The sequence below is a fragment of the Fusarium coffeatum genome, assembly GCF_003316985.1.
Source record: "Fusarium coffeatum strain FIESC_28 chromosome Unknown BRIP53273_contig_34, whole genome shotgun sequence".
In the NCBI taxonomy this organism is placed as follows: domain Eukaryota; kingdom Fungi; phylum Ascomycota; class Sordariomycetes; order Hypocreales; family Nectriaceae; genus Fusarium; species Fusarium coffeatum.
The window spans coordinates 105,512-123,618 of record NW_022157831.1 but is presented as its reverse complement, the minus strand read 5'-3'; the positions used below and the strand labels follow the sequence as shown (position 1 = coordinate 123,618).

General features: G+C 49.1%; 7 protein-coding genes across 7 annotated transcripts; 4 read left to right on the top strand and 3 right to left on the bottom strand.

Moving 5' to 3' along the window:
• Positions 1-185: 185 nt before the first annotated feature.
• Positions 186-1,744, top strand: FIESC28_01349 (uncharacterized protein; the record flags this gene model as incomplete). The annotated part of the gene is made up of 2 exons (XM_031155500.1): positions 186-267; positions 321-1,744. 2 exons carry the CDS (start codon positions 186-188, stop codon positions 1,742-1,744), a joined length of 1,506 nt encoding a protein of 501 aa, XP_031020447.1.
• Positions 1,745-2,184: 440 nt separating this feature from the next.
• FIESC28_01348 (uncharacterized protein) lies at positions 2,185-3,934 on the bottom strand (the record flags this gene model as incomplete). The annotated part of the gene is made up of 3 exons (XM_031155499.1): positions 2,185-3,612; positions 3,663-3,793; positions 3,859-3,934. 3 exons carry the CDS (start codon positions 3,932-3,934, stop codon positions 2,185-2,187), a joined length of 1,635 nt encoding a protein of 544 aa, XP_031020446.1.
• Positions 3,935-5,674: 1,740 nt separating this feature from the next.
• On the top strand, positions 5,675-6,718 carry FIESC28_01347 (uncharacterized protein; the record flags this gene model as incomplete). Its single annotated transcript, XM_031155498.1, has 1 exon — positions 5,675-6,718. The coding sequence occupies one exon, from the start codon at positions 5,675-5,677 to the stop codon at positions 6,716-6,718; it is 1,044 nt and encodes a 347-aa protein (XP_031020445.1).
• Positions 6,719-7,124: 406 nt separating this feature from the next.
• On the bottom strand, positions 7,125-9,347 carry FIESC28_01346 (uncharacterized protein; the record flags this gene model as incomplete). The annotated part of the gene is made up of 3 exons (XM_031155497.1): positions 7,125-8,774; positions 8,827-8,942; positions 9,269-9,347. The coding sequence occupies 3 exons, from the start codon at positions 9,345-9,347 to the stop codon at positions 7,125-7,127; spliced, it is 1,845 nt and encodes a 614-aa protein (XP_031020444.1).
• A 1,324-nt stretch (positions 9,348-10,671) lies between these two features.
• FIESC28_01345 (uncharacterized protein) lies at positions 10,672-12,368 on the top strand (the record flags this gene model as incomplete). Its single annotated transcript, XM_031155496.1, has 4 exons — positions 10,672-10,936; positions 11,000-11,040; positions 11,092-12,100; positions 12,148-12,368. The coding sequence occupies 4 exons, from the start codon at positions 10,672-10,674 to the stop codon at positions 12,366-12,368; spliced, it is 1,536 nt and encodes a 511-aa protein (XP_031020443.1).
• Positions 12,369-12,519: 151 nt separating this feature from the next.
• FIESC28_01344 (uncharacterized protein) lies at positions 12,520-13,368 on the bottom strand (the record flags this gene model as incomplete). The annotated part of the gene is made up of 1 exon (XM_031155495.1): positions 12,520-13,368. The coding sequence occupies one exon, from the start codon at positions 13,366-13,368 to the stop codon at positions 12,520-12,522; it is 849 nt and encodes a 282-aa protein (XP_031020442.1).
• Positions 13,369-15,496: 2,128 nt separating this feature from the next.
• FIESC28_01343 (uncharacterized protein) lies at positions 15,497-17,554 on the top strand (the record flags this gene model as incomplete). Its single annotated transcript, XM_031155494.1, has 1 exon — positions 15,497-17,554. The coding sequence occupies one exon, from the start codon at positions 15,497-15,499 to the stop codon at positions 17,552-17,554; it is 2,058 nt and encodes a 685-aa protein (XP_031020441.1).
• Positions 17,555-18,107: the final 553 nt, after the last annotated feature.

The following is an 18,107-nucleotide window of genomic DNA, read 5'->3' as shown; positions in this document are numbered from 1 at the left end:
AGCTTTAGACAAAGGTTCCGGCGCGGAAGCTGTAGAGTGGGTCGCGCCTGCTTCTAATCCCTGTCAATGTAAGTCGTCCCCCACCAAAAAAATCAAGGGACACCGCCTTAAAATCATCTTGATTCTGCCACTTGCAAGCTCGATTTGCCCTTCACAATCCAAGTCGCCCTCGGCATGATACCATCATGAGCAAAAGAGATGCTGCCGAGGCAGCGCCTGAAGCGCCGCCAGCCAAAAAGCCCAATTGCGGCGGTCCTGATGGTATATGTAGGAAACTACAGCAATGGTCAATTCAAGATATTTGGCTAATACAAACCTAGACATTGATGATGCCGAAGACGACGTGACTAGTGCTCATACTCCATATTCTGTCCAGGGACCCGACTCGCCTCAAACTGTCAACACGGCTGCTACGACTCCACGGGCCAAGTTTCCCTCGGATTTGAAAACCCTCGCTTGTACATGGCCTGGTTGCCCCAAAACGTTCAATCGACCTGCGAGACTCCGAGATCACCTAAATTCCCACACCAACTCCCGACCATTCAAGTGTCCCTACGATGGCTGCGACAAGGACTATATCGAAGATAAGCATCTGAAACAGCATATCAAAGCTGTTCATACTCTCGAGCGAAAACATGTTTGTCCGAAGGAAGGATGCGGCAAGAGCTTCGTTACAGGTACTCGTCTGAAGCGTCACCAGGCAGTTCACGAAGGCGAGGAGAGATTCCGCTGCCAAGATTGTGGACAGAGCTTCAGGAAGAAGGAAACATTGAGCAAGCACGTCCGAAAGGACCACCAAGGATTGCCTGCACTTCAGTGTTCTGAGCAGGGATGTACACAGGCTTTTGACTCGAAGGCAGCTCTCAAACGGCATCGGGAGAAAGACCATGGTGAAGCAAAGTTCTGGTGTGGTGAATGCGGCCTGCAAAAAATGCCCGATGGTACAGAACAGCGTATTGGATTCACGACAGAAGTGCTACTTCAGGCACATATTCGCCAAGAACATCAGAACTGCATCTTCTGCGAATTCAAGCCAGCTTCACGCTGGGATCTTGAGAGGCATATTGAAATGCACCACTCTGGCCAATCTGTTGAGGACCGCAAGAATATTCCTTGCCCCTTCATTGACTGCGACAAGAAGTTCACCAAGAAGTCGAATGTGAACGCGCATATTCGTACGGCACACGAAAAAGTTCGATTCGTCTGTGGCGAGGTCGATCTAAGCAGTTCCGGCCTACAGGGTTGGACGAATGATCAAGGATGTGGTGACAAGTTCAGCACAAAGAGTCGATTGGAAGATCACATTCGCTACAGCCTCAAGCACCTTGCCGAGGAGCGTCCGAAACTCTCTAAGCCAGAGCCATCTCAAGAAGTCAATCTCATCGATGAGCTTTCCGGCGCCGCCAACCAAGCAGACCGAACTATCTCATGCCCTCACTGTCACGAAGCCTTTATTCGTTATCACGACAGAGATACACACGTCGAGTTGTATCACCCACCGAACCCCGACCCCTCTTTGCTATTGTCTGGGGATTACTTTGATCCCTCTCAGTTCTCCTTTGATAACAGCTATCCCAACACGCCCTCTTGGCCCATCATGTCGGAGGATGAGATATTCGCTGCATCCATGGACTACCGTCCTCTTCAGGATGACTGGCCTGAAGACGAGGCCAACATGCTTCTTTTGGCACGCGATCCAACATTTCAGGACCCTCTTGTCGATCCAGCTCTTGGTGCCATATGATAGGGGAAAGAACTATGTAAATGAAAAAGGAAATGGCGTTTTCACTTGATGATGGAACGGAAAAGCAAATAGATACCCTGCCGCAAGGCCCTGGTGGAAGTTTCCTCATGAGGACATATTAACCCCACCTGATGAATGGAATGTTTTAATCACAAAAAGCGGGATATGATTCACTGAAACAATGAAAGTCCTTGTTGTATCTAGTACCTATAATATGTGCTTCCCGGATGCATGGTATCCGTCCATTCTATAAATAATCCCCAGGTCCCAAGATATTTTTTTCAGTCCACGCCCAATGAATCAAATAAAGGTACGGAAAGCCAACCCAACACCGCGCAGAAAAGACTCGAGGAACGCATAAAAAAGAGAAACGGTGTATAAGTTCGTGTAACATGAATGGTGCTTTTGTAAGCTGTGTATATCTCATGAAGTCGAACACTCTAGTGAGAACCGACAAGAGCGTTGCTGAATCCGAGCAAAGCCATGCCGAGGAAACCAAAGAAGATACACAAGTTGCGACTGTGGTTGAGGCTCAGACTCTCCACGAACAACTGCAACGCTACACTAACCATGATGCCAGATGTGACAGCAAAGAGGCAGGCGTAAGCAACCGCACTAGGCTGCATGTTTGTTCTATCAGCAACCTTGAACCAAAGTGCAGCAATGCCTGCACCAATAGGCTGAGAGAGACCACCGAGAAAGGCTGACCAGGCCATGGCACGCCAGCGAGAACCCAAAGCCATGTACAGTGGCAGACACATGGCAAAGCCTTCGGTAATATTATGGACGAAAAGAGCCATGAAAACATTGAAGCCTAGAGAGGGGTTCACATGGTTGGTTGCATATGTGATGAAACCTTCGGGGAACTTATGCAAAGCAATAGCGATAGAAGTCTGAAGACCAATGGACAAGAAGGCGTTGGTTGGAACGTGGTGATGGTGCTGGGCCTCAACATCCTCATCATCCGACACAGACGAGCATGAGGAGTCGTGTTCGGGGTCTTCTTCCGGGACGATGGGTTCCAATGGCTCGCGTGACTTGGCTCGGCTGGTGCGGTATGTTGGTCTGACAAAAGGCTCGATGGATTCTTCGCTTTCATGGTCATGGTCATGGTCATGGTCATGGTCATGATCGTGTTGAGGAGCATGTGAGTTCTCGTGCCCGCGACCTAAGAATGAGCCTGTGGTAGTGCGAAGAATCTGAGCTTGTCGTCCAGGTCTGCTAGGTAAGCTGGTACGACTGCTGAGATGCTTGAAACATTCCTGACCGCAGGGATCTGAGAATCCGTAGCATGAGTTCGACTCGTCGCAATTGCACTTTGTATCTTGAACAAAGGACATGACGCGTTTGTGGACCTCTCGCATTGACTTTCTCCTCTCGGGAAAAGCGTCTGAAAGTACTGTAGTTGTGCGGCTGCGGGTTGGACTAGCGGGTCGTCGCAGGTCGTCGCGGGCGGATGCTTGGCGCTTGAGAGGACTGGTCGGGCTATCCAACGTCGACTCGAGCAGAGGCGTGGACTCGGTGGCGGCATTGTGCGTATGTCCGTTGGCAAGTCCAGACAGCGACTTATCAACAGGTACTTGGGACGATCGAGGACGAGAAGATTGGCGACGGGTAGCCCTGGACTGTCGCCGCTCATGTTGGCATGACGTATCTTTGTTCGCGTTCGCATTCTCATCATGGGAATGATCGCATTCGACGACGTGAGTCGGCATGAACTGGTGAAGTATTCGCGAAACACCCTGGATACCAATGAAACCACCAACGAAACAGGCCATCATGACGAGGCCAGCAGCTTGCTGAGACCATTTGGCCTGCTCGAAGTAGTCCTTGGATTCGGGCAGCATACTATACAATGCGGAAAAGAGCTGTATGCGCATTAGCAGTGATGACAGGCGCATATGATCAGGGGCATTACCATAACACCGAAACTCAGGCTGAGGGAGCAAGCTAGGAAGACATTGCTATCTTGAATGCGAAAGTTCTTCTTGCCAGGGAACAAGCGTACGATCACGTCAACACATACTATGGAGGCGCCAACAACGCAAGCTGTATTTGATTGTTAAATATTGTATCTTGAGGCGCACTGGGGTAAATAGAAGAGTGCGACTTACCAATTCCGCTCACAACACACATGATCCAACCGCGGGTATCATTGTCTAATCCGCTCGAGGCCACCGCCGTGGCCATGATGTTAATAGTGTACCGCCTTTTGTAAAGGAGATGCGCTCTCTATGGTGATGGGCCTGGGGGATGATATTGCAGATTGTGCAATTAGCTGGTTCTCCCAGATGTTGTTCTGTGCTTTATTAGACAGTGTAGTGATGAGCGCAAGAGAGCGTAAAGAGCTTGTCGATCTTTTTTTGGTTGATGTCTGACGTAGCGAAGGAGCAGGGGCAAGGTCCGATGCGATTTTGTCTAGCGCAGGTGCGGTAGACTACGGGAGCGGGGACGAGACGGAAACGGGACCTTTTTAATCGAGTAATGCAATGGCATTCAATCAATGACAGCGAGAACCTCTATGAGCTAGGCGCTGTAACTCGAAATAGAGACAAAGAGAGTCGAGGTTTCGAGGAAAGAAAGGAAAGGTAGAAGAATGGGCTTTGTCATAAGGAAGCCAGGGTCTATTTCAAATGGATCACTATGGAAACTGCTTCGAAACTCTTGCCCTTTCTTTCAAGTCAGAAGACGAATGCAGACAGACCCTAGGTTATCTAGTCCTCTCCTTGGTCCCTTTCTGTCTTTTTAGAGGCATCGAGACGGGGGTCATCTTGCCCGTGCACCTCCATCAAAGTGTCCCTCAAGGTTCTCACGTCTCAGCATCCGCGCACCATTGGACGATACGGCCTTTTTGTTGGCCTTTGGCTTACGAATAGTCGCGCCTTATTGTGATTGTACAGTAGCAGTAGTAAGACATTTAAGAGGGGAAAGTGCGTTATTAACGAGGATTCACAGCAGATGTCCATTTCTGAATCGTGGTGGGTTGGGCAGCTATTCACATACAATCCCATACTTTACCATGTCAGATTTACACTGTAACTAATTCCAAACTGTCTGGCTTACTCTATGACTGGTTCTTTATGCATGGCCGTTGTGTAACATGACTTGCAGATGATCTAGCACTCCCAGCTTTTTCATCATGACAGCCCAAGTCGAGTTCGATTTACTTTGAATTGAAAGCGATCTAATGCGACGAATCAATTTACTGGGTTTGTCATCCCCCACCATCTTAGCCAGGCATAGATACCGGTGGAATTGATTGTGACCAGCCATGCACCATCATGTATCGAAGTTTACGGTAAGTAGATGAACCTTTGAATTGAAACTCCAGCTACTTCAATCACCTATTTTAAGCAAACCCAAGATGTAACTGCATTATTATGGATAAAACTGGAGGCCAGCATGCACTCGTTGCACAATGGCCATGCACATTCCCATCTCCAATAAGGCGGATGTGCATTCGCCTGAGGGTCATACTCAAGCTTCAAGATAATACTATTCGATTGTAGTACTGTTGTTATAATGAGGCTAAACAGAGCCCCGAATCAATGATCGACTGAGACTGAATTGCTTGGGTTGTCTAAGATCGAATACTGACCAATGACGTCAAGTTCTACCGGGCATCAAAGACCCCTAAATCCACTGATAACGATAACCTACAGTACGGCACAACACCGGTCCCCGTCCCCCACGTTCCGTCCCGAGCTGCAACCCAAAAATTCTACGGGTCCCGTCCGTCCATCTCCAACTCCGATCTCACTTGTGACCGACCTCAGACATCACGGGGCTCTGCAACTCAACACCATTGGGCATAGATCACGCGTGATCTTGCTACTAGCTGTTGATATCCTCATATTTAGTACAATCTTCGCTCATTAAGACTAAACTCTATTTCTCGTTCTTTTTCACCGTTCGCTTCAAGGAACAACCATGTCCAAGACTACACTCGCTACTATGGCCTGCCTGGGCGCAGGCGGTGGTGCCGCCATCACCGCTACTCTCTTTGCCCTCCGAGGTGGTAAGCGCGTCGAGGAGACCAACACTCTAGCTACACCTCCTCCATCGACATCAAACTCATTCGCTGCCCTTTCAGCTCCTACCGCCTCGCCCTCCATTCCTCCCGCCCAGGTCTTTGGCCCACCCGCCTCTGCCCCGCCTCCCAACTTTCCCGTCGACATCAACGCTATCGTCAACCCCGCCGGTCTCTTCGAATATGGCTTCCCTGGTCCTGTCGCCGATGTCGCCAACCGCTCTGGCCTTGTCTCCGCCTACGACCGCCGTCTGCGAAACCCCCACTGGGTCGTCGAACATATCACACGTGAATCTCTTGCTATCCGCGAGGGTGACCGAAAGCACAGCCATTTCGTCGAAGATGAGTCTGTGCCCGCAAAGTTCCGCGCTGGCTTGAAGGACTATTATCGCAGTGGCTTTGACCGTGGTCATCAGGTTCCTGCTGCTGACTGCAAATGGTCCCAGAAGGCTATGGACGATACCTTTTACCTTTCAAACATGTGCCCTCAGGTTGGCGATGGCTTTAACCGTGACTACTGGGCGCACTTTGAGGATTTCTGCCGTCGCTTGACTGTCAGGTACCCTTCCGTTCGCATCGTCACAGGCCCTCTTTACCTGCCCAAGAAGGAAGCCGATGGCAAGTGGTATGTCAAGTATGAGATGATCGGAAACCCTCCTTCTGTCGCTGTGCCCACACACTTCTACAAGGTGATTTTCGCCGAGGATGGTCGTGCTGGTGGAAATGTTGCCCTGGGCGCTTTCGTCCTTCCTAACGCACCTATCCCCAACTCCAAGCCTATTACCGACTTCGAGGTTCCTCTCGAGGCTGTCGAGCGTGCTAGTGGACTCGAGTTCGCCGACAAGCTTCCTCCTCAGCGAAGACGCCGTTTATGTGCTGACCACACATGTGCTCTGGTGATCAAGGAGTACGCGGATAAGCAAAAGGCCTTCCCTAAGAAGTAAACAATTGAAGTTTGGACCAAGCATGATGTACAGTAGGAAAGGAGCATTACATATAGGGACCAATGGGTACGGGATATCTTAGCGATCAATTCCCGGTGAATATTTCACAGGTACCTGCATACAGAGGCGTCAATGATATCGTAGCATATAGAATCAGTCATGCATAGCATAGTTTGCGCATATCGACAGGTCCGGATGAATTAATGAATCATGGGTAGTATTCAAGAATACCTTGGTTTATATAATATTAGACTACTACCAAAACCATGCCTGACACCGCGCCAAGTATACACAGGATGGCAGCTTAATTATAGCCACCCTCAATCACTTTCACACCACTAATAACGACTGGGACACGTCGTTATTTTTGTTTTTTCTTTCGACTCTGAATGCGGAGTTTGCGCTTCTATCTCGCCCTCGTATATTTGCCCTGTCGTTGCTCATGGCGTAAGCTATCCTCCTGACTGGGTAAAGGAGCCCTTCGTCGAACGTTCTCTGCCTTCTCAGCCTCAAGAGCAGACATGGGAGGTGGTGGAACTGGCATAGTGAAACCACCGGGCGGCGGAGGTATACTGCCAGGGGGTGGTAGAAGACCAGGAGGTAGCGCTCCTGGTGGTGGAAGGGGTACACCAGCCTTCTTCATCAATTCGAGCAGTTGGGCAGGGTCTGGAGGATTGTTAGGGTCCAGACCTGGCAGAGGTGGCGGCGGTATGCCCCCATTAAGGCCAGGCAATGGGAATGGTAGAGGGGGTGGAGGAGCACCCGAACCAGCACCAACACCGGGGATAGGGGGAGGTGGAACAGCAGATCCAAGGCCAGGCAAGCCTCCACCAAGAGGGAGACCAGGAATGCCAGGTAGGCCAGGAACGCCGGCTTTCGGGGCGTCTTGATCAACCAAAGCGTCCATCTCGTCCTCCATCTCCTGCTGCTCTTCTTCCTGTCGCTGTCGGCGATTACCACGACGATCCCATGTTCCTTGGGCTTCAGCAGCCGCTTCACCAATATGGTAGCGATCTTGGAATACATCTGTATCGCCTGGCCGAGCCCGACTCCAGAAGCGTGTAATGCGATCGTTTGAGCCTGACGCTAGAATATGACCAAGAGGGTGCCAGTCGAGTGACCAAATAGCAAAATCGTGTGCATGCTGTACCTTGTGCATCGGCCACACTGACTGCGCAGATACTGTAGTCGGGTCGGGGCTATCGTAAGGTGCCACTGTGAAGGGCTGACCTGGTGGTGGATTGGGAGAATCGAGGAGGTAGTGGTACAGCGAGCCGTCCATACCGCCAGTGCTGAGAAGGTTGGGGTGAACAGGATGCCAGGCAAGAGTGGTAATGTCCTTCTCGTGACCCTTGACAAGACAGATATCTCGCATCATGCGAAGATCAAATACACGAGCAGTTTGATCTCTAGCAGATGTTGCCAGACAAGCGCCGCGGACCTTTTCGAAAAGGACTTTGGTGATCGTGCTCTTGTGACCGTGCAGAGTTGTTAGACAACGACTTGTTCGAGGATCCCATAGCTTGACCAGATGATCCTTTGAACCTGACACAAGCAATCCCTTGGAAGGATGCCAATCCACACTCTTTGCATCCCAACCATGTCCCTCAAGCTTCGATTCCATTTGTCCCAAGGCAAAATCGAAGATTTTGAGGCTTTGGTCGTCACTAGCGGTGACAAATTTCGAGTCACTAGGGCTGAAGGCAAGGTCTCGAATGGGATCTGTATGCGCATTGATACTCTGGACGTTGTTGAAATTTGGTTGCCAGTATTTGACAACTCCATCATGATCGGCTGAAATCAGCCAGTCGTCACTATGGGAGTACTCCAGGGCTCGGATAGCGGAATCGTGAGCCTGCATAATAGTTTCGAAATTGAAGCCCGTGCCGTTCCATAGCGTAAACTCGCCACTCGTTGATGCTGTTAATAACCTTCGACCTTCTGGTGTCCATCGCACAACGTTGATAGGGTGTTTGATCTTGTTAAGAGAGGAGTGAAGGTGTTTGATTGGAATGCTGTCGGCGGCTTTGGTCACTCTGGCTGCAGGGGGGAGCATCTGTCTTCATGTCAATCACAAATGTCTGTCAGTGTGTAAGAGGATTGCTTACATCAACGATATAACTGACGCTAGGCCTTTCGGCTTCGCCAGTATATCCTCCCTTGTAGCTAGGGGCACGATCATGTTGCCAATGTGTGATGGTAGCGCCATAATCAGTCACAGGTCCTATATGTCGATGGTCAGTTTATGAATAGTCTGAATGTATATTATAACCACGATGAAGAGATATCAGGAGGCCTTTTGATGGCCTCAAGAGATTCTGCCTCTACGATAGAAGAGCGTGAGTCTCCATACTAGAACCAGAGTAAAGAGCCCATCCAAATCTCATCACAGCCACACCTGATGCATCCGTACACTCCCTGAAACTTTTGCAACATGATTGGATATTTCGATATTTTGTTCAATCGCTGTCACTAAACAGCATGATGAAAAGAACACAATAGGGAGGGCCTTGAAAGAAAATGCATGTCAATAGATATGGATTTACTTACGCCGACCCCTAACTTTGACAAAGGCTCCATCCTGGCCCTGACCACCGCCTCCATGATCACCACGAGGCTCATAGGCCATCGTGATAGTTTCTCTTTGAAGCTTCAAGCATGCGCTGTAGGGATAATGAGAAGCGCGTCGTTGCAAGTGGGTCTTTGAATATTAAAATAACACCCAATGAATTAAATGAGAACTTTTTAAATAGTCGATGGAGTAGCAATCGTAGGCTTGAGAAAACAAAGTCTCTGGGGGTATCAATGATGAATGTTTGATGAAATCGAATTTGATAGAGAATAAAGACGATGCTGGTCTCTCAGGCGCGTGAGAGCTCTGAAGTCCAAGCTAACAAGCTTCAGTGCAAGCGACGATTAGCCGGGGCATCTGAGCTGTTGGAGTAGGTCATGTGACTCTTGGAATTTGGAGAAAGATGAGTCCGCGCGGTCTAAACTTAGATTCTCAACGGTTAGATCTGATGAGATCAAAATGCCTCTCATGGAGGTTCATGCAGCAAAACAAAAGCACTTCGTAAACCGAGTTGTTGGGGTGCAGAGACTGCAACTCCACGCTTCTACCCGAGCTAGGGATTTACATGCATGTATGGATATTGTTGGAAGGTACTGTTGCTGTAGTATGCAATACAACCGCACTTTCACATGCTTTTCTCACTCACTGTCACCATGCTATGCGCAGAGATACGTAAAATCACAAGCCATCTGGGGGGGCCAGCAGCGTATTAATGATTAATGCCCCTGTAGCGCCACAAGACAGTGGCTCGAGGGGCCCAAGACGTAGCGGATGTCAGGGGGGTGAAGTTCCCGGGACCCCCTTTTAGCGTTGATGAATTTAAAAGTCCCTTCCATTGTCTGGTAAGAAATGCCCTGATGGGATGGAAAGCCCCGCCATTGAGACGAGACTGCGACAGAAAGTTAACGTTTTTTTGCGTGGCTGCATCCAATGGATGGGAACGAACGACTTGGCGAGATGGACGAGGAGAGGAGACGAGGTCATTGCGGGACAAGGAAGTCAAATAAGTCGTTATATTAATTACATATTGTTCTAGATTCTCTTTCACCTCCTTTTTGTTTTTGAGTTGACCCTCTATCTCCTCACATTCCAATCCTCTGATAATCTCAATCAACATTGTTGGTCGTGCTCTATCTTGAGGCTCTCTCTGGTCCATAGGTTCGCTGCAGCTGCGACAGTGGCGCCCTCGGTATCTTATCATCCTTGCAGCCGCCACCCTTGGCTTGGACTTGGACTTTGGACTGTTTGTTCTACTTTGTCGTATCTCCGTCGGCTACCTACTTAATTCAACTCAACTCAACTCAATTCCTCCTTTACTTTCTCCTCATTTATAGTTTATTCTCTTGCGACTAGTCTGCCGTCTCGGCAAGGCTTGTACAATATGAATTCGGCTACAGCGACAAGTACTGAGACGTCGAATGGCTCTGCCTCTGCCTCTGTTTCCAGGCGGACCGGCCACGACGTCACCCATGAACAGCAGAATCGCACCAACGGAACAGCTACCACAGGCCCTCCAAAGAAGCCTGGACAGAAGTACAGACACGTCGCTGCGGTTCACAAAAAGACGAGACCTTCATGCTTGAGTCACGATTCAGATGCTGCTCCCAGCTTTATTGGCTTTCGCAATCTCATGGTGATTGTGCTTGGTATGTTCTCACTTTAAAGCCCCTCATCATGATGTTATGGCTTGGTTGGTTAACGCTTGGCAGTGGTTGGAAACTTGCGATTGATGATTGAGAACATCCAAAAGGTATTAATCTCATAAGCACTCTTTGAACAATCCATTAACTCATTCTCATAGTACGGTGTCTTGATCTGCGTGAGGTGTCATGATTACAGTCGTCAAGATGTTTACTTGGGTCTTCTCCTTTACTTCCTCATCCCATGCCATCTTCTCGCCGCCTACTTGATTGAGCTGGCTGCTGCCCAGCAGGCGCGAGGATCCCTCAAGCGTGTCAATGATAGCTCTCCCGGTGGTCCTTCAGAGCAAGAACGCAAAAAGTTTCACAAGACCTGGGTCATTGTCGCATGGGCTCATCTCTTCAACATCACGCTTGCTCTGCTCCTCACGACCTGGGTCGTCTACTTCAAGATCCACCATCCTCTCATTGGTACCTTGACCGAGATGCACGCTATTGTTGTCTGGCTCAAAACTGCATCATACGCTTTCACCAACCGTGATTTGAGGCATGCTTACCTGCATCCTGTGGAAGGAGAGCGCGAACTTGTACCTGAGCTGTACACACAATGTCCTTACCCGCAAAACATCACATTTACCAACCTTGTCTATTTCTGGTGGGCGCCCACGCTCGTCTACCAGCCCGTGTATCCTCGTACGGACAAAATCAGATGGGTCTTTGTTGCCAAGCGTGTTGGAGAGATCTTTGGTCTCAGTGTCTTCATGTGGGTTGCGAGTGCCCAGTACGCTGCACCTGTCCTTCGAAACTCTCTCGACAAGATTGCTTCTCTCGACCTTATGTCCATCCTTGAGCGGTTGCTTAAGCTTTCGACCATCTCTCTGGCCATCTGGCTCGCTGGCTTCTTTGCGCTATTCCAGTCTTTCTTGAACGGTCTGGCCGAGATCCTGAGATTCGGTGACCGATCGTTCTATGACGACTGGTGGAACAGTGAGAGTTTGGGAGCTTACTGGCGCACGTGGAACAAGCCTGTTTACACATACTTCAAACGTCACTTGTACATGCCCATGATTGGTCGTGGTTGGAGTCCTTCAGTGGCCAGTTTTGTCGTTTTCCTAGTATCAGCCATTCTCCATGAGATCCTCGTCGGTGTTCCTACGCACAACATCATTGGTAAGCATAAACCTAGACTTCTTAATCGCGTATACTGACCTCCGCAGGCGTTGCTTTCCTGGGAATGTTTCTCCAACTTCCACTTATTCACCTTACCAAGCCTCTCGAGAACATGAAGCTTGGCCACACTGGTAAAATTATCGGAAACACTATCTTCTGGGTCTCGTTCACTATCTTTGGACAGCCTTTTGCCGCCTTAATGTACTTTTACGCTTGGCAAGCAAAGTATGGCAGTGTCAGCAAGCAGATGATAGTAGCGCCCCATTAATGTATATAGCAGTGGCTAGAGGCTTCAGTATGCCTCGACATTGTTCAGCTAGCTTGTATAGTTTATTGGCTAAATGTTTATTCGGTGGAGTCGTGTCGATACACCATCCGTATTCCTGGCTACACTGAAACGTGATTATATCTTGATGCATCTACCCGATAAAGGGCATCTTTGTTCCGACCCTCTTGCGATACTCCACATAATCATCCTTGAAGAACTCGACCAGCTTAGCCTCCTCATGCCTGATTCTGGCACTGAAAAACTTCCAAAGCACGAAGCCATAAGCAAAGAAGCACAGAACGTTTCCAAGGACCAACTGCGTTCCCAAACCCCAGTAGAAGAACCCAAAATAACTTGGATGACGGAACACAGAGTAAATGCCTGTGGTAACGAGCTCATGAGAATCCTTCTTCCTCGTTTGCACATGATGGTTAAAACTGGCTCCAGCTTCCAGCATGGCCACTGAACGAACAACCTGTCCGACAATGACCATGGCAAGACCGACAGCCAGAAGCAGATGGCCAGTGCCGAAGGGTGCCCAACTGCGCTCAGGGAAGAAAACATTGACGATGGCACATTCAGTGAACGCAGCTGAGTGAGCGATAGCATAGCCTGGCCAGTTCGCAGTCAAAAGAAAGCTGCCGATGCTAGCAACAAGAGTGTTCCTCTCAGCCGTAGTCCAAAATTCAAGGAAGTGGAAAGCCGAAAGAGCAAAGAGGAAGAACGGTACCCGCCAAGCAGGACTCGACGTCATGGCCAGAATGGTCACCATGGCGATGCCACTCGAAGCCAAAGCGATACCCAGACAAAAGGCTCGCATGGCAATACCGGAGAGTGACTTTTCCTGGCCTGCGAAGTAAGGCCTCAGGGTCATGAGTTCATTGATAGAGTGTGAGTTGCCAGGAAAGGAGTCATGATGAGAAGGCGTAGATTGATAATGAGCAGTTGAGGGGCTAAAGTCGAAAGGCCGACCGCCAGCGGGTCGAGAAGTTTCTACCATGGTCCTTTTTGATGAAAAGTCAGAGAATAATCTATACGATCTCATGAGGGTTTCTAGGGGTTGCTTCAAGTTCTGTATGTGTGAAATAAGGGGAGAACGTACAGTTTGTGGAAACAGCAGCGCAAGGTACTATATATAATAAGGAAGAAGTAGTTTGTAGTTATGAAATATTAGAATAAAGAAAAAGTAGTCGAATAGTAAAGAGGCTTGTTGGCCCTCGTCCCTTGGAGCGGCGTCTGCAGTTTTGGATTGTGAGGCAGAGAACAATATCAAGATTGTTGGTCTTAGCTTGGGTTTGGGGGTATCCACATGAGCTATGGCTCCAGGGTGAGCAGACGACGATATGGAAGTACTCCTCATCTTGAGGTACTTCAAGCTCTAGGAGGCGATTCTTGTTGTGAGCTCCCAGGCAACTACAAATGGATTAATAAAAAAAAGAATATGCTGAACACATTTTTTATACTTCTAGCAACCATTCTGCATGCTTTTCGGTATGATTTATCGTGCTGTGGTCGATTTCGTCTTCTCGTTGGCGTGATTTTGCCTGTGCTTGCCTCGTATACCTAATTTTAAGTATTTCAGCAAAATGGGTACCTGCAGTCGCCAGTTCTTTTTGTCTCAAACAATGTGACAGCTGATCCCCCTGAAGACGATACCAAAACTGAGAATCACATGGTCATTGGAAAGATTGTTTTCTCCCTGAAGTTAAAGAAGTCGATATTAAAATTCATATATCTGCCTGAACAACCATTTCTCTCTAAAGTTGATGATTTATGATCAACTTCAATCAAAGCCTGATATGGATCCTGAATTCCCACTTATGAGCAAGAAGTCTATGGAGAACACCAACCATGATAGTCAACCGAGAAAGTCAAGTTCTTTATTTGCAATTCAGGGTATTTTATAAGCAACGCTGTACGCCGGTTCCCTGCCTTTCTAAACCATATTCTAGTCTCCATCGGTTTCCTTGTCGTTTATCGCCATTCCAATATTTGATAGCGATCTTTGTGTCCTGAGCCGGAATATCATGTTCCCTGAACCATCGGCCGGTGACATAGGCCTTGGGATTTCAGAAGAACTGACTCCCGAAAGCATAAGAGATAAAGTAATTTGGTCACTTTATGTCATCCTAGAGGAGCTCTTAGACTACTTTATCTTGGTAGCCTAAGCCCTAGAAGACCATTCCTCTGTTACCTGCCTGATAGGCTATCGTGGCGTGAGAGATCCAGTGGCAGTATTTGAAGTAGTTTCAAACATAAAGTATACTAGAGGCCACCCTGAATCGAGAAAGACGAAATAATGAGGGTCAAAACGTTAATAAACCCCCAAGTACAAGGGATCCACGTATTCATCTCGTAGTATCCCGCAGAGTAGACAGCACCCAGCCTGATGGGTTGTTAGCATGAACGAAACCTCAAGGGAGGGAAAACAGGGAAAACTAACACTAATCCAACAATACTTCCTGCCATGACTGCCTGAAGCCCGGCTACAACAAGATATATGACAGGCAGGGCCCATAGGTATCGCCATGATGACTTCTTCCAGCCGTGGGTGAAAAAGGCTACCAGGACCGCTCCCATATGGAAGATCGCATACAGGATGAGAGTCCATAGCAGGGTGAACCACCAAACGTCGATGACATAATAGAGGGTGTATTGTTTGTTTGAGGTTGTGTCGTATAATGTTTGGACATTCAGAGACGGGAAGCGCGGCGTCTGATAGCTCTCTGGAGGTGTGTTTGGGAGCGCCATCTACAATCAAAGTCGTTAGAATGGACATTAGTGACTAGCTTGGCTAAACATACCGTGTCATATCATCATATCAAATGGAACAGCTATGCTGATGTTGAAGCTATTTCGATATCGCGATGGATATGATTATGGGGCTGTTGAATTGGCGTCGACAGGGGGCAGGTAACAGGGATGCTCTGATAGAGCTGGAGAAGTCCCCCGGAACGTCATCCGCAGCGCAGTAAAGGGCCTCGGCAAAAGCCCGTGAAACCGATGGGCACCCTCAGCGCAACCGCGACCTCGGAACGTTAACCTCCAACTTAAATCTCAAAATCATCCAATCCTCATCATCGACGACAAATTCGATTCATCGAATAATCCGAGTGCGTCGATTCGATATGTCTACCGATAGACTACTCAGAACAGTCTTGCAACTCTATCAAGACGTCCACGATGCTGCCAAGACGGAGCAGATAATCGGCTCGACGACACATCTCCTAACAGAGCTCACCAACCCTCTGAACCTCGGTCTTCTCACATCGCAACTATTGACAGCGCCGGCGGTATGGTTTCAACCGGGCGGTATTCGAACTTCTGTTCGGGTGATAAGCATATACAATACTGCCGCCGCGCGCATTCACAACTATGAAGTCGCCAGCCGCGATCGGAACGAACCACACGAGGGCAGTGGACTGTCATGCGAAGAATGGACGCGCTCTGTTGTGAAGGGAGCCGACGACCGGTCGAAGAGATGGCAACATCTTTTAGTTTTGACTGGCGTTCTCATGGGAATGGAGTCCAGCAATCGGCAATCTTTGTCGCGTGGATTGAGGAATACCCTTGAAGAGGCAGTTGTGATGGCGGCGAACCTGGCGCTCGAGAGACGCGAGGAGGACGGGCCAGTTGCAGGCGCATCGATCGTCATGGCTTTGAACTTCGCCTTCCCCATGCTATCCGAATACCATAGGAGCCTCATCAACTGTAACGCGCTGCTACCCATGATTGTTTGGACAGTCACTGCCGAGGAGGGTCTCGCCCATGGTCAGTTCCTGGCTCCGATCAGCGCCGAAACTGTCGAATCACCAAACCATCTTCTTGCTTGGTCACCAAGCACACCGTCGTTCCACTTTATCCAAGAATTGGACAGGCGACCTACATTGGCGAATATGGGCCCGTTGGCTAGACTTGCTGGTTATGCTGTTCAGCAAGCAACCGATACACAGGCGGTGATCGCTGCACAAGATGCTCTTGTCGCATTTACCAACAATGTACTGGACATCTGGCGATCGAACCGCTTAAGCGATATCGACCCAGCGCTGGAGGGCAACGTTCTCACACAAGAAACATTGACCAGCACCTGGCCGGTTCTCTGGAACCTGCTCAGGAAGCTCATGTTTGGGACAGTCGCTATCCTACAAGCAATTGTGTCGCGAAGTCTCCTTGACCCGCGAATGCTTAACGACATAGCCGCTCCTATTATCGCGGCAAAGTCCCTCCGCATATTACGCAACATCTTCTTCATTTCTTCAAGAAACGGTAACAACGCGTTTCAAGTTTATAATTTCACTTACTTGACATCAATCGACTCTATCTCTAGAAGTGCGGCTGCTTGTCAGCTTTTCCTTCAAGAGTTTCGACCCGCAGAGGATGCATCGACATCTAGTACATACCTGCAAAGATCGCTCGACCTGTTCTACCTCAACCTTTCTGAACATTTACCACTCACTTTATCAACCGATGCTTGCGATACACTCATAATTAAGCCAGCGATTGCATACATTTCTCATGAAGGACCAACAACACAAAATATGGTCGAGATCTTCGAGTCCGCTCACAGCGCTATTCTCTCGACTATCTCTTGTCCTCAACACAGCCCTCTCACCATCGAACTTACACCATTCTATATCGCCCTACTCTTCAACTCTTTCCCGCAGCACATCTCGTCTCGTCAATTCCGAGTGGCTTTCAAGACTGTCATGCAGATTGTATCGCCCCCATTCCCGATTGCAGAGTTGGAACCATTCCTTTCAGAGACATTGTTGGAGATGCTTCGAGGTTCGATATCGACGGCGTCGACGGGTCTTCTTCCACCAACCGCAGACATTGTATCGCAAGCCGCGATGGAGGAGACACAGGAAGTACGCTTTTCTCAGCAAAGCTCTCTTTGTTTAGCTCTAGTCGATTCTTTGCCATATCTTCCGCTTCCCTTGGTAGAAGAATGGTTTACAATTGCGGCTCAGGCCATGAATGAGATTGAGGACCCTGCATTGCGGGAACCTGTCAAGGAACGATTCTTGGAGATTCTTGTTAGTGGAGAGTTAGACGTGGAGCGAGCAGCCACTGGAGTAGCATGGTGGGGAACTCGAGGTGGCCGAGAACTTATTCTTGGTGCAAGCGCGGAACCTGCCATGATGAGTGGTGCATTGCCTGGACCTGAAAGAACCAGCCGACTGTGAAGATGGCATACACTGGTACATTGTTGCCATTGAGCCATTGCACTGTCCTGGAATGCTTCTTGAACTTGTCGTGTCAGCAAGTGCTCCTTCACTGCAGAGCTCAGAATGAGCTTGTTCCACGTTGCTTCAACAACCCAGGGTAACCCGGACGGCAGTTATTTGAGACCGCAATCATGTATTGGAATGGGCGACATGGTGAAACAACCCAAGCGGTCTTAATCCTCTTGGTTGGATCACCTGGGTATCGTGGGAAACCCCGCGGCGGACAAACGGACATCGGGGTTGATGGCCGCGAGCCTTATGCACCTGTGTCACTTGTGCTTGAATCTCTAGCCACAATAGGCGATGCGTGCTTGGAGGAGATCGAGATTGACCGGAAATTGAGTGTCTCGACATTCAAGAAGCCGGACACGCCGAACGACGGTAGTTTGCTCAGAGTCGGTAAACACCACACGTGCAGCCATGAACTATCAGACAGGCCACGAAGTGCCTGCCCAGAAATTTAGTTTAGCTTGGATATGCATGGTGTGATCGTCTGAGAGACAGCGGTGAT